This window comes from Lissotriton vulgaris, chromosome 2_2 (assembly GCF_964263255.1).
Source record: "Lissotriton vulgaris chromosome 2_2, aLisVul1.2, whole genome shotgun sequence".
In the NCBI taxonomy this organism is placed as follows: domain Eukaryota; kingdom Metazoa; phylum Chordata; class Amphibia; order Caudata; family Salamandridae; genus Lissotriton; species Lissotriton vulgaris.
Window position 1 is genome coordinate 158,265,169 of NC_141688.1, and position 15,678 is coordinate 158,280,846.

At 44.0% G+C, this 15,678-nt stretch overlaps 1 protein-coding gene across 1 annotated transcript in view; it reads right to left on the reverse strand.

Annotated features, from left to right (window-relative positions):
* ANO3 (anoctamin 3) overlaps positions 1 to 15,678 on the reverse strand; it is a 1,465,374-nt gene that overhangs the window by 1,275,031 nt on the left and 174,665 nt on the right. Inside the window, exon 2 of the mRNA XM_086959492.1 lies at positions 13,536 to 13,663. Within this exon, the coding sequence (XP_086815618.1) occupies positions 13,536 to 13,663 (128 nt within the window). The remainder of the gene's footprint in view (positions 1 to 13,535; positions 13,664 to 15,678) is intronic.

Here is a 15,678-nt window from a genome sequence, read left to right on the forward strand (position 1 = left end):
CAGTGCACAACAGTAAATCAAATATGTCAATCATGGATAACCAATCAGAATCACAATTTACACAGAGAGCATATGCACTTTAGCACTGATCAGCAACGGTAAAGTGGCCAGAGTCTTATAGCCAACAATAACAGGGGCACAAAAATAGGAAGCAAAATGCATCAAGTTTGGGGATAATCCTGCAAGAAGGGCCAGGTTTAACAAGTGCAAGCAAAGAAAGGGAATGTTTGGATGGAGCTGGGCTGCATCTTGAAGTCTTCCGCTCCATATCTTGAAGGGGTCATGATCATCTCTTGCCAAATACATGTAATTGAGGCTGGGGGCTTTTTGAATAAGTAATTTGTGTATGACTGGTTGAAACAGGCTTCTCCAACTATTAGTTTGTGAGCTACTTGTAGCTCTCCAGCCACATGTAAGTAGTTCTACTGTACACAGTCGCCTATTAAATGAGGGGCTTTGCTTAGTTGAATTAACATATCTATACCAAAACTGAAAAAAATGCATTTGTGGAGAAAATAAATGTGTGCATTTTTAAAATACATAAGCTGGTGTTTGGAGAAAAATGGTTGAATTTCCAAAATATATTTAAAGCTGATATTGGAATTATAAATCGCACAGCGTTAGGGAGACATATTACTAGTATTATTAGAATGGTGCCAGGACCATTGCCTCTATTGCTTTTATGTATCACCAATGAAGAGACATTTCACATTGTCAAAGCCTTTTTTTACATTGCAGCTGGCAGCCGTGCCTTATTTACGGAGGCAATCAGTGTTGGTAATCCTGAATATGGTAGTCACTAATGTAATCGTGCTCACTATTACAATACTCATCATATTAGGAACTAGGGGATGATTTTCACTGGACAAAAGTAGCTCTTATTATGAAAAAAAATTGGAAGCCTTTGGGTTAATACATCAGTCGTAGTGCATAATGATGGTCATGTCACAAACCAGTGAGAACGCCCCCACACTTGATTGAGACTTGACCTTGGCACAGCAAGCCTGTTGGCCCTGGTCCTCTCTGTAGGGTCACCCCCAAATTGTTTGCCTTCACCTCTCCCGCTTTCTGAACCCTCTTTGTTTGCTTTTAGGACGCTGTGCACTTTACCACTTCTAACCACAGCTAAAGTGCTTGTGCTCTTTTCTCTAAACATGGTAAACTTGGCTTACACCCAATTGGCACATTCAATTTACCTGTAAGTGCCTAATGAAGGGGTACTACATGCACACAGGGCCTGTAAAATAAATACCACTAGTGAGCCTGCAGCACTTATTGTGCCACCCACTTAAGTAGCCTTTTTAAATATGGCTCAGGTCTGCCATTGCATCCTGTGTGTGCAGTTTTAAACTGCCAATTTGATCTAGCAAGAAAAACCTTTTGCCAGTTATAAACTTCAGTTTCAATAATATTCGAATTTGTATAGTGCAGCTAATCGTCAGTAAGGGTCCCTATCCATGGGGAGATTAAGTGATTTGCCTAGAATCACAGGACGTTGAGCTGACTCCGAGACTCGAACCTGGGTCTCCAGCTCGAACTTTGGCAGCTCTGGGCATTATGCCATACCCTCCCCTAATGGGATAGGGCCCAACAACACACAGGGCAGGGTATAGCATATTTAAGAAATTGGACATGTACTTTTAAATTTTACATTTCCTGGAAGCGCAAACTCTTAAATTTGTTTTTCCCGACTTTTCTTGCCCTTACGATTTGGTATGTGCAACCTGTTCCTGGGTCACATGACTAGGTGTAGTTGGCCTATGTGTGTTTCTCCAGACAGCATAACAATAGAGGGTCTGACGGTCGGCTGGATGGGCCATCTCTTGCAGGATGGGGGGTGAAGCTGTCATCTACTACACTTGCACTTCGAAGACAATAACCTGGTTCATACACAAAGGACTTCACACTAGCCTATTCTTCCTCCAGGCAGACTAGGAATGGGGCAGGGCGGCAAGATAATCTAGACACATCTGTAGGGGGGAAATTCTAGAAGCCTTTCCCACTTCACAGTGGGCGCCAGGTATACAAATGGGACCCTAAGTCCCACTCTTCAGTACACTTCTGGACCTGTAGATACTACAGAAGGAGGACACCCTGTGCCATGCTGCTTCAAGCCTTCACTGCTTGATGAGAAGGTGTTCCCTGCTTTATATGAGTAACTGAACTTACTCCCAACTTTCACCCCGGTCTGCATCCTTCATCCCAGTCCGCAGTGATTCTAAGGGTCAGCTGACTTGTTCTGAGCTACATGAACATAAGAAGCTCCAGAGGCCTCTCTGCGACTGCACACAGACCTGTTACATCTGGTCCTACAATTGCACCTGCATGAGCCCTGCTGCAATCTGCTGGAGTGGGTTAGACACAGAAGGGCATCTGTCAGCATGATGTAGAGATTTTTTAGTTTTCTATTCTCACAAACACACAGTAGCACATCCTGGAAAGGGAGACAGTACCTATGTCCCTATAACCATGAAGTGTAAGAATTCTTAAAGTTGTTTATTAGATGATTATCATTTTTATAGGCACAATTTTCAAATATAGATTTTTTTTGTACATTCATTGAATTTTTTTATATGAAAATGTGCCGAGTATACATATAATGAAGCTTATTGATTTTCGTCATAGTTCTAAATGTCTCTTTGTATGTAGTGCGTATTTAATGGAATATTTCAACTTCGGAAATAAATACTGTGATGATGATGGCCTTCTCAGTCAATATAGAAGCTGGACAGGTAGGTTTTTCTGCCATTTGATGAAAGGACACAGGGCCACATGTATCAAATAAGCATTTTGCGATTACCAAATAGTGATCTTTACTGAATCGCTATTTGGTAATCGTAAAATGCCACGTATGTAAGAAATCGCCAATGATTTTGCGATTACTTAATATTACCTAATCGTGATTCCATAAATAGCTGGTAGGTAGTATTACTCCATTTGCTCCTGTGGGCCCATATGTGCAAACAGGTTTGCATTAGCTAATTTGCAATTGCCTAATTGGTAATTGCAAATTAGGTAAAGCAAAGCCAAGAGTGCCCGGGGTCTAAGGCCCCCCAGAAGCACCCCAATAAAAAACTACAACGTGCATATGAAAAGCACACACATGCCCTAGACACATGTGTGTGCTACATGGCACTTTGAAAAATGCAGTTTTGCGCACTTTGCAATGTTTGCAAATCGTTACCATCAACTTGAAGTCAATGGTATGTGCATTTTCCTACCTGCACATTTTGCATTTGGAAAATGCTTCATACACATGCTAAGTGAATTCTAATTTGCAATGCCCAATTTGTAATCACAATTTTGGCGATTACCTAAAATTTTGACTACAAAGCCCTTCAAACATCATAGGCTATTTTGCATATGCAAACAGACGATTTTACAGAATCGCACCTTTTGAGAATGCAAAAATCTTTCATACATGTGGCCCAAAATGAGATACACGATCTATATAATAGGTCGGAGAGGCAGGAGTAGAACACATGCAGATAAATCTGGTGTTATAAGTCAACTAATGATTTGTGAGGGGCTGTGACATGCCTTGACAGACTCCCGGTGCAACTGCTGTGTGACAATTCGCAACAAAACCGCTTTCAGGGCTTAGCACGAATAGAAAGCACTGCAAAATGTATTGCCAGTTAAAGGCATAAACATGGGTCCATAGGTGAAACTGGAACCGGGTTTTACATATTTGTCTCCATTATCGTACTTTTTATTGAGCTTGAAGAATAACTGAGCTTCAAAAATATGCATTTTCTAGAGTCAGTGTTGAAACTACAAATGTGTTTAGGTACCATGTATGCACTAAAGTCCTGTTATTTAAAAAAAAAAAGAAATGTGTCTTTACTTTAAGAGTGTTTTCTCTGTCATGCCATCAAAATCGATGTTTACCACTTACATCAAACTGAGCAAGTCTAAGGTATTTCTTTCCTGTCTACAGCCTTTGATTCTTCCAATATTTCGATCTCTTTTACAGTATGTTTTACAATCCATGACACCCACCCTAGACAGCTGATGTCTCATATATATATATATATATATATATATATATATATATATATATATATATATATATATATATATTCATGGAAAAAGACACAGGTGACAGGAACGTTACAGTTAGGCTGACATTTCACTCGTAAAAAACCAGAGAAACTCAGCGGTTATGGTTAGCTCACCCCAGCAATGCACTGTTGATGACGTCACATATTACATCACTTGTTAGATCTGGGGGTTTCTAATTGGCAGAGGTAAGTACCTTAGACCAAGTAGGGACCCTTGCTTCTAGTCAGGGTGAAGGAATACACCCCCTCTCCCCCTCTAGGTAGCTTGGCGCGAGCAGGCAGGCTTATCCCCAAGGCAATGTGTATAATAAATGCACTTAACACAAACAATGATCCCCCATCCACCACAAACTGAGATCACACAGGTAAGTATATTTATAAAAATATAACTTTATCTATTTGCAGCAATTAAAAATCAACGTTACACAATGGTTGCTTCTTTATGAAGGGTTGCACTTAATCTTGATGGTTACTCGTAATTAGGAAGTTCTTATATATCAAAAGTAGTCTCTAGTCTCTAGTCTATTAATCAGTAGGAAAAATAACACTACGGACTTATCTCTATCAGCTCTTTAACTGAAGGGGTTGCCAGCGCAATACCAGCGCGTTCTTACTTCCGAATCAGCCCTTCGAAGTACTGCACCCAAGCAATGCGAGCGCTTTTCCCCGCAATGGCTTCAGGCGCACCGCGCCAAACAGAGCAGACTCGCTCCCAGCCCCGGCCGGTCCCAGCAGCCCTCCGCCCGCTCTCAGATCCTCGGGGAGCGGCGGGGAGCTAGACAGACAGGCCAGGGGCCGGGGGCACACACGGCGCTCCCTCGGCGAGGTCGGGTCAATCTTCCGCGGCTTCGGCACTGGAGACACGGATCTCGCTAAGGTCCCGATGACGTGGACCAATCCGGTCGCGGCTCGCAGACAAGCCTCCACAGATGCCCGGGAGTCAGCCAATGATAGCGCGGCTCCCGGGACAAGCCTTCAACCCTGCAGATGCCGGCAACCAATCAGGACGCGGCCTTGAAATGACGCGGCGGCGCTAGGCCAATCCTAGCGCGGTGTTCGCTGGAGGGGCTCGTCTCGTTGGGCCAATGGGAGCGTGGCGGCTTTGATCTTCGCTACCGCAGCTCCTGGTCACGAACGGCAATTTTAGAGGGTGTTTCTGGCCCCGGGCCGCGACGGTGATTTGGCGGCAAGAGATTTTCGGGGCCACAGGTCGCGGTGAGACCGTTTCTAACCAGCAGATCGACAGGGGGATCCTGGACGCAGGGAAACACCATGGGCCTCTTCTCACCCCTGAATCTGTGCCAATGAGCACAGCGATCGTTCCTCACTGCTAGCAATTAGAAACACGCGTTGGGGCAGAACACCACACGATCTCCTCAGCATTTCTTGGCAAAGCTTAGGAACCTTTTAACCCTGGGTTCCAAACAGGAGGCCAGCTCTTCTCAGGCCCTTGGAGATTCAGTTTAGGAGACACAGCACACAGCAAAGTCTCTTGGAGATCAAGTAAGCAGGGTCACAGCACACAGCAAAGTCCCTCTTCTCCTCATCTTCAGTTGGTCAGCAGAACAGGTCAGCCCTTAGAGCACACAGCAAGGCAATCTTCCTTCAGTTCTTCAGCAGTCCTTCTTCCAGCAGAGGTTCCTCTTGATTGTAGAATCTGATTTTCTGTTGTCAGGGGTCCTTCTCTTATACCCCTAAAAGTCTTTGAAGTTCTTTGAAGTCTTTGTGCAAGTGGGCCCTGAGCCCGGTCTAAACCAGTTCTGGGTGTTGCTGGGGCACTGGGGCTTTCCTGGCTTCCTTCTTTCTTTCAGTATCAGGGACAGAGGTGACAGTCGCCCAGCGGGAGGTGGAGCCAGCATTGTGGTCAGGCAAGCACATCCCTAGTCACTCCCAGGTGCTATCTCCTCCCACTTCCTTTGCAGCAGATGCAGCCTTTCATCCACAGGCTGACTCAGACATCCTCCTGGGGGCTCTGCAGCCCCTGTCACCCTCAAACCAGACAGTCAATCCACAAACAGTCCCAGGCACACAGCGAGGTTAAACAAGAGAACAGCCACTTTCTAAAAGTACTATTCTCAAACACAGAATTTAAAAACAAACTTTCCTAAAAGATGTGTTATTAAATTCTGAGTTCAGGGATATCACTCACTTATGTCCCATCTTGTTCCTATGGGAAGATAGGCTGGTATCCATTGGGACCAGCCTCCCCATGTTAATCTATGCAGCAAGATAACCTTGCAGCAGCAAGCACACAAAATGTCTGCTGCTCACTACCAGAGCATGTTACCTGCACTAGTACATGCTCTACCTTACCCATGCACTGCACCCTGCCCAGGGGGGTACCTTGAGCCTTCCATAGGGGTGACTGATGTGCACAGACAGGGAAGTGGGGACACTGGCCAGGCGGACATGGCAGTCCACTGACTGCACACAGGCACTGCGTTGGCAGGCCTGAGACACCATTTTAGGGCTACTTATGTGGGTGGCGCAATCTGCGCTGCACGCCCACTAGCAGCATCTGTCATCACCAGCCCTGGCACACACAGTGCACTTTACTAGGGACTTCATGGTGATAAAAATATGCCAATCAGGTATACCCAATCAATATGACAATTTACATAGGGAGCACTTACACTCTGGCACTCATCAGCAGTGGCAGAGTGTCCAAAGCATCTAAACCAGCAAAAACGAAATCCAGCACAGCATCAACAATACAGGAGGCAGAGGCAAAAAAATGGGGGAAAACCACACCAAGGGTGTCAGGTCTAACATCACTCATATTACATCACTCATGACATGGTCAGTGATGTCACTGATGAAATCACTGATGATATCTCAAATTACATCACTGATAACATTACTGACTACTGAATACTTGGGGGATGAAGTCCCCTTGCCTCTTGAGCGTCCTTGCGGGCCAACTAGGCCTACAGTTACCTCTAGTAAGTCCCACACAGCTGGATTCCAGAGAGGTGATCAGAGGCAACACCCCCTTTCTTCACCACTCTGCAAATGTGCCTCTTGGTGCACTGCTGCTTGGGTGATTAAGCAGAGTGGTGGAAAGGGGGATGGCCTCCTACCACCTCTCAGCAGTCACACTGCGTGGGGCTTACGGGAGGTAACAGATGGGCTAGTTGGCCCCAATAGACCATCATCAGCGAAGGGAGCTTCATCCCCCAACCAAGAGCGCATCAAGAGGCGCGTTTGCAGAGTAGTGGAGAAAGGGGGCGGGACAGCCAGCAAGCTGCCGGCTTCTGATTTTTTTTAATTTAAGGAAGGGTGCTGGGTGGCCCCTCTGCCCTTTACCCTTTTGGGCCCCGGGGACCCCATCACCCAGGGCCTGACCCATTATATTTTGTATTTTTTAATTGTGATAAAATGGGAGGGGGCCACGCAGCCCCCCCTCCCCAGGGTAATCTCGCCCCCAGGGACCCCATCCCCCTGGCCTGCCATTTTTTACAAAGGTATTTATTTATTTTAACGAAGGGGCTGCATGGCCCCCCTTCTCTCTGCCAATTTTGGGACCCTATTATCCGGGGCCTGCCATGTATTTTTAATATTTTTAAATCTTTGGAGGAGACCATGCACCCCCTCCTGAGGGCCATTTTAGCTCTGGGGACCCAATTCCCAGAGGCCAGGCCTTATCCTTTTTTTAACAAGATAAAACATTAATTGGGGGGTCTGCGCAGCCCCCCTATCCTGGCTGATATTGCCCCAGGGACCCCATCCCCCGGGGGCATGACCTCATCATTGGGGACCCCGGGAGAGCCTCAAGGTCTCTGCGGTCCCTGACGGCTGCCCAACGCTGGCATTTCATTTGGGCAGAGGGAGCTGCATGGCAAACATGCAGTTCCCTCTACCTAAAAATAATTCTGCTTTGTTTCATGGAAACAAGAGCCTTTTTCCTGCTCTCGCTTCCTTGAAGCGGAAAAGAGTTTGCTACGGCTTGGCAGGAGCCCCACCCCCGGGACCGCAATGTCCCAGGGGTGGGTAGCCCTGTCCATTGCCGGAGCCAGCCTTGCCGTGCGCTCCCCCCCCCTTCAATTTGCAAAGTAGACCCCTGGGGCTGTGTGGAAGTGATTGAGCCACCCCCACACATTATTTTGAATATTGCCCCAGGGAGGTGGCAGTCCCTGGGACTGTGTGGGGGCAGGAGCCCTCCATTCCTAATTATGTAAATAGCCCTGGGAGGTGGCGTTCACCAGGGCTGCAAGGGGGCCAGGTAGCCCCTGTTTTTCACAAAAATAGTCCCGATGAGGTGGCCGGTTCAGGGGCTGCGGGAGGTCCTCGTAGCCCCCGGCATTCAATTGATAAGCCCTGGGGATAAGCCCGGGGACTGAAAGGAAATAAAGCACAGGAGTCCGCACTTCATTTTTTTATTTTACATTTTCGGCTGGATTTGCAGATCCACTGCGAATCCCACTGAAATATTTTTTTTAAAAAAATGCTTTTTTTGGCCCGGGGGGTCCCTGCGGGACTCCCTAAGCAGGCCTAGGGGATCAGCATCTACCCAGCCCCTTTTCTTGTTTTTTAACTTTTGTTACCTTTGTTCTTGTGACTTTTTCAACAGAGTCACACGATGGCTGCCAACACTTCCTGGTTTGAAGTGTTGGCAGCAAATCAGATTGTAAACACTATATCGGTAGGGTTTGTGGATCCTCCGTGTCCCCAGTTGTAGATCTGAGAAATGTTTACATTTCTTAGGAACTACTGAACGGATTACACCAAAAAGAGTGCTTTCTGAATAAAGAGCTACCTTTTTGCCAAATTTGGTGTGATTCCATTTAGCAGTGCGGTCTGTAGCTGTGTCTTACGTTTCCTATTGAAATAAACATGGAGAAAACGCTTTATGGGACTCCCTCTGTTTCTCGCCCCCCGCTTGACAAAACACCCCGAAACTTTCAACACAGCATCAGATATTGGCAATATAAAAAACACTTTTTCAATAGAAACAAGGTCCTAACTATATTTACCATCACTAGGTAATTTATATATACACACACACACACACACCCACACCCACACACACGCACACACCCACACAGGCGCACACACACACACACACACCCCCCCCCACACACACACACACACCCACACACACACACACACACACACACACAAATACACAAACACATTGCTAGTTTGTTTCAGACATTGCTTCTGAGGGCACAAACATTAAGTAGCCCACCTTGACATGGTGTCCCACCCAACATTATCTGCGTGTTTTAAGTACCTGGGCGCACAATGAAGTATCCCCTCCAGTCAGGCAGGAGTCTGTAAGGAAGGCCGGTTGTTTGCGGCAGGGCTCGCAGGGTCTCGGCCACACCAACATGTTGGCACGCAGGCTGCCATCTATAATTGAGCACCTACCTGGGCATGATTTACTGTGAATCACCGAGTCGTGCCAGTCTTCAAGAACCCTGACAATCTTTAGCCATCCATCAGTTTTACGAGCACATTACGCTTCAGGATACCTGGTCCCTAAAATATCTATTCTTCAGCCTGAGACTGTGAAGAGCGTCGAGGGAGTGATATCTACACCAGGGCACATCCCCTACTGGAGCTCTGCAGTGCTAGCAGAAACACAGATGTCCATCAAGCCATTATTACCTTGTGTTATGTCTGCGTAAGTAGAGGCGTGCCTTTGACCTAAAATAATGCAGATTCTAATAACTAACAACACCCCTAGAACGTAAGCAGTAAACAACGGGTTACTACAAATTTTACGGGTTGAAGCCGCTCATGCACGTGCCAAAATAGGTGGCAGCCCTGGGCAAATGGAAAAGGTGCATTTAGTTCTCCAAATGTAAAGCATGTTGGCGTAAGATGGAGCTCTTCAGTCTCAAACACCACTATGTCACTCATCGTGCAAATCCACACTCGGTCTCATCCATACTAATTCTTTCCACAGTCATTTGCAGGCTGAACCTTTGTAATGTATTTCATTAAAATATCAGTGATTGACTCAATGTACCAGATAGAGCTACCCCTTTTAACTGCATCTTTGGCAGCTACATTTTAACACCAAGGGCTGATTTCCTTTGTGCATTTTTTGTGCAATCCCTATTAAAAAACATTGATTCAGGCATGCAATTAAATGAATCAGAAAATGACTCTTGAGATGTCACAGGAAATGTAGTATTAGGTCAGAGGTTGATATTAATATTTGAGGGGAAATATATTGTTGTAGGGCATAAACCCTTCACCACGTGTGCTGTGTGTACATCTAGCTTGATCTCAATAACCAGTTAACCCGCCCTTATAGCGACATCCTCACATAATAGTTTCTACTGTATTTTACTTCAATTTGACCATGTACCAATTAGTTCCAGCTATACTCTTCTTCTGCGGAAGACGCCCATACAAGTACATTTAACACAGTTGTACCAGACAGATCTCCGGGACATGTTCCAGCAAATACCCACAGTCTTTAACCACAAATCCAATCAGACAAATCTGCATTCACTTTTAATGAAATTAAAGTTTTTATGTTATAAGTAGCAGAAGTGTATCATTTACATTTAATGTCACTGCATTTAGCAGGCCGTGAAAAAATTCTTAACATTTTACATCTAACACAGATTACTATGCCGAAAAGATATCTTGCTCATGTAATATAAATGTTGATTCTACTAAAAACGTAATTTGAATGACAGTATATTTTGGAACGATTACACCCAAACACATATATATGTGTTAAATCTGGAGCACAGTTTATTTTCTATTCTATTAAACAAGTTTTACTTCAAGCATCAATAGCATAAATAGCACAATAACTAAATTACATGATATATATCATGCATGTACAATAAACAGAACATACATATGAATGTCTTTGATCCATGTTGTCTAGCAGCACATTGGCTATTCTGCATGGCTAATGGTAATTAAAAATAGTCCTATGATGCGGCCATGCAGGCCATGTTATATCGCTTTTTTTGTATGTGAGGAGGGTCAGGACAACAAAATGAACATGGGGAGAATAAAAAACTTGGCCTGTGCTCAACAGCTTGTGATTCTTGGCAAATCACGTACTCTTCCCCCTGCCTACGACAATGAATGTGTTATTGTGTAATGTAACTGGTGAGCATGTATAGCGGCCTATACCTTTGGATCATGTTTGTGCTATGGAAAATTGCAAAGTGGAAAATAAAAGCAGCAGCAACGAGGGGGGTAATGGGAAAACGGGAGAAGTAGGGGAAGATCAAAAGACATGCATGCAATGATGTGAGAAGGTGGGTGGAAGGGAAACAACCTTAACAACGCAACTTTTACAACGCACTACCATTACAACGAAGCTTTTACAACGCAACATCCATTACAACGCATGCCATTACAACGCAACCATTACAATGCATGACACTACAAGGCATACCACTACAACGCATGTCATTACAACGCAGTCATTACAACGCATACCATTAAAACGCATAGCATTACATCACATAGTACCCTTACACTATCCAACACTTACCCTACTGTTGAACCCCCTGGAGTTAGAATAGTAATTTTTACCCCTACACTATCCAACACTTACCCTACAATTGCACCCCCTGGAGTTAGAATAGTACTTTTTACCCCTACACTATCCAACACTTACCCTACTGTTGCACCCCCCTGGAGTTAGAATAGTAATTTTTACCCCTACACTATCCAATACTTACCTAACATGCAATATAATGTTATGCGTTGTAATGGTATGCGTTGTAAAGGTAGTATGCAATGTAATGGAATGCGTTGTAACGGTAGTTTTTAAAAATTCGTTGTAATGGCATGCGTTGTAATGGAATGCGTTGTAATGGATGTTGTGTTGTAAAAATTGCGTTGTAAAGGTATGCGTTGTAAAAGTATGCGTTGTAACGTCATACATCCTGGGTGGAATTACTAATTAGGGAGAAACCAAAGTAAACAAGATAGCACACTTACTCAGGAACTGGAAATATCACACATAAGTGGATCAAACTCCCTAAAAGTTCTAAGTAGTCTAATTGGGAGGTTATCTCTGCTTTCTATGACTAACTAAACTTTCTCACATTATAATGCAAGTTCACGGCATATATCATAGAGGTCTCATTTTGTCTAGGAAATGCCTGATTCCAAAATGATTGCTAGTCCAGACAAAGTTGAAACACATGTCTAGGTTTGGTAACCAGAGAGGTAGGAAGAGTGTTATTCCAACATTCAATTATATTCATAGGTGAAAAATCCTGTTAGTAGTAAATTATTAACGGCCATACGTTTCCTAAGCACTTTGTTCTAGATAAAATGGTCTTTAAACTGGTCCAGGGAGTGAACATGACCAGGTCAAGGAAACGTACCGTATGCATTCGATAAGAATGGTAGGTAGTTTGCAAGCAAACCCATCCATCTCAAAAAAAGTTACAAAAGGTCAGAAATGCAATTAATGCTGCACACCCTGGAGCCAAAGACAGAAGTAGCGTGGGCCCCAGGCTGTGGCTAATAACAGAATGCGTCTATCATAGCCAGCATTATAGAAACACAGCACCCTGGCACAGGGCTGGACTGGCTACCGGGCGTTTTGGAATGCAGCTGAGCTGGGGGCTGATTTCGTTCATGGGGACATGCGTGTGCTGATCGAAATTCGTTTTGCTTTGTTTATTCCAAAGCACACGCAGGTCTCCATCAACGAAATCAGCCCCCACCGCAGTGAAATCAGCCCCCAGCTCGGCAGCATGCCAAAACGCCGGTAGTCAGTCCGGCCCTGCCCTGGCCGTTGCTGAAGCCCACAACAGCTGATGAATAACAAACACAGCACCCAGAGCAGCCTCTGAGTTAGAAACCCAGTACATGGGGAGCAACAGACTAAAGTAATGTAGCACTCGGGCAGACATACTGCCCTGGCAGGATGAGGCAAGCAGTGATGAGGGAAGGGGTGGGGTACGGGTGAAAGTATCATAGTGAGAGGGGTTTGGGGGATGGGCAAACAACCTCAGGATATTCTCACTGTGAAGTCAGAGAATGAAAAATAAAGAGTCACTCTCGTAAAACAGCATCTCTGATATTTGTTTTTGAATGCACAAAAAATGTGATGAGATAAGAACAAGTTTGCAGGAGTTTATGGAAGTTCTGCCCTCCGCATCCACCACTACTCAATTCACAATTCTCAGCTATATTTACAAGGCATCTAGTCTCTGATTTGCGTATGATGAGGGCCCAGTAGCTCTCCTCTACACACAATGTGCCATTGTGTATTTGCAACCAAAGGCATCATAATCCGACTGTGACATGAAATACAAATGGATGAGCTCTTCACCTAATCTTAACTCAACAAATGTGATCTCCAATATTTTCTTTTGAAAATAGCAACTAATATGTCCATGTCTAGAACAATGTAGGGCAGACATCCTTTCTGTAGTATAGTTTGCACAAACATGTATTCACTGTCAATATTGTAATCACCTTACTAGTAGCATACATTACCACTGCTGTTGATGATATAAATGTTCTTACCTTTTGAGGTTTGTTCTTGCATTCCGGTTTCTGTTTATTAAGTTTGTGCCGAATGAGTAGATGTTGGTCTGTACGGCAGTCATAGCTCCCTTGCTCTGAATCATCTGTATATGTGTCTTTCACAGGGTCTGTAAACGAAAATAGACAATGTTTAAAAAATTGCAGAGGTAGTGAAGAGGGGTGGAAGCCCAATCCAGGAACCAACCACAATCCTTGTCAGGGTCAACCACAAAAGTCAATAAAACAACCTCTACTTAATCCTTTGTTAGCTTGGCACACAGCACCAGGATTAGCTTAAAGGCAATTTGTAAAGTATTTATACAGCACAACAACAGTAATGAAGGATAACTCAACACATGACACATCTTCAAACCAACTAAGAAAAATAGAGTAAATATTAATGAATTAAATGATACCAATAGAACAAAAGTTCAATCAGTAGAGCCGGAGACTACACATTCTAGGGTTTTAGTGGAAATAGCATCAAGAAGCGGATAGGAGCACTACTTGCAGTTATCTGGTTGTGCTAGAAGTGTGGAGTTCCCATGGGCCAACATTAAGCCCTACATTATTTAATGTGTACATGTCTCCGCTTACCAACCTAGTTGAGTCATTTGGTATTAAAAACATTTACCACGCTGAGGATACCCAGCTTCTCTTATGAGGGAGCTTCGGACTCAGCTAGGGAATCCATTTCCATCTGTATGAGCCTGGAAGCAATACACAAACCCCTACAGCAGAGGCATTAGCAGTCAAAGTGACCCAGGACACTCGCAGGAGGACACCGTTGGTTTGGATAACAAAAGCAGCATTTTCAAAATTGAATCTTAAAATCCAACTTCCCCATTAAATATGATTTTAAATTAGAAGTCAGTTAATTGTAAACAGCTTATCTGTGTCTTTCCCAATATAAAGTACCACCTATTAAATGTAATATGGTAACCCTGCCTATGAGAGTGATATGCTTTAACACAGTAAAAAACTACTTAAGGAGCTTTCAATGTAAAGGTATGTAAAAATTAAACACACGCCTTACTTTTTAACTACTATGCACCCTTACCGAGGGGTGGTTCAGACCTACCTTTGGAGTAAATTATAAGTTTTAAAAAGAAAGGTTTAGGCATGGAGAAAGGTTTTGTTTTCAAGGTTGGAATGGCACTTTAAAACTGCATCCAGGCTGCAGTGGCAGTCCTGAGACATGTTTTACAGTGCTGTTTTAGTGAATGGCACAATGAGTGTCTGCAGCGGACTTGTAGCATTTTATTTACAAAGCCCTAGGTACATGTAGTACCATTTACTAGGGACTTATTAGTAAATTAACTGTACTGCACCAGCCAGGCTGCAGTGGCAGTCCAGAGACATGTTTTACTGGCTGCTTTAGTGGGTGGCACAATGAGTGCTACAGCGATTGGTAGCATTTTATTTACAAGCCCTAGGTACATGCAGCACCATCAACGAGGGACTTATACGTAAATTGAATGTACCAATCAGGTGTAGGCCACTTTTTACCATGTTTAAAGCAGTGAGCATTTTGCTAGTGGTTAGGAGGGAAAAAGAGCACAGAGTCATAATAGCCAACAAAAACAGGGTCAGCCAAGAAAAGCAAGAGATGGCAAAATCTCAGGGCCAGGTCCAACATAAAGTATCACATAAAATATTCAGATTCATAAGCATTGCCATGCCATATTACAAGAACACTAACATTGTAGAGGAGATAGCAAAAATTCAAAACAGGAGTATAGTTGGTATTGAGTCTGTAATATTTAAAGGGACAGATTATTCTAGGTAATGATTGAAAACATGCATTTTAAGAAGTTTCTTGAAAGACAGAAGAATTCGCCAACTGAACGGTTGGGGGGCCCATAGGTTGATTAGAGCACCGTGAAGGATTGCTATGGAGTTTAGGATATTTAAAATGTCACTAAATACATAATTTCTCTAATTGGGAAATCACTAAAAGAAAGGATACACCAGAACACTATCTAGTGGTTTTACAAGATGCAATTTTATAACAGCAGTGTTACAAACAGAAACCTGCGAGCACCAAACAAGTCGTTAATAGCCAGGAATGCAATAGCCCTCTGCAAACAACATCCCTGAATAATCCCTTGATTAGAATTGCCAGGGACTTCAGAAAAGGCAG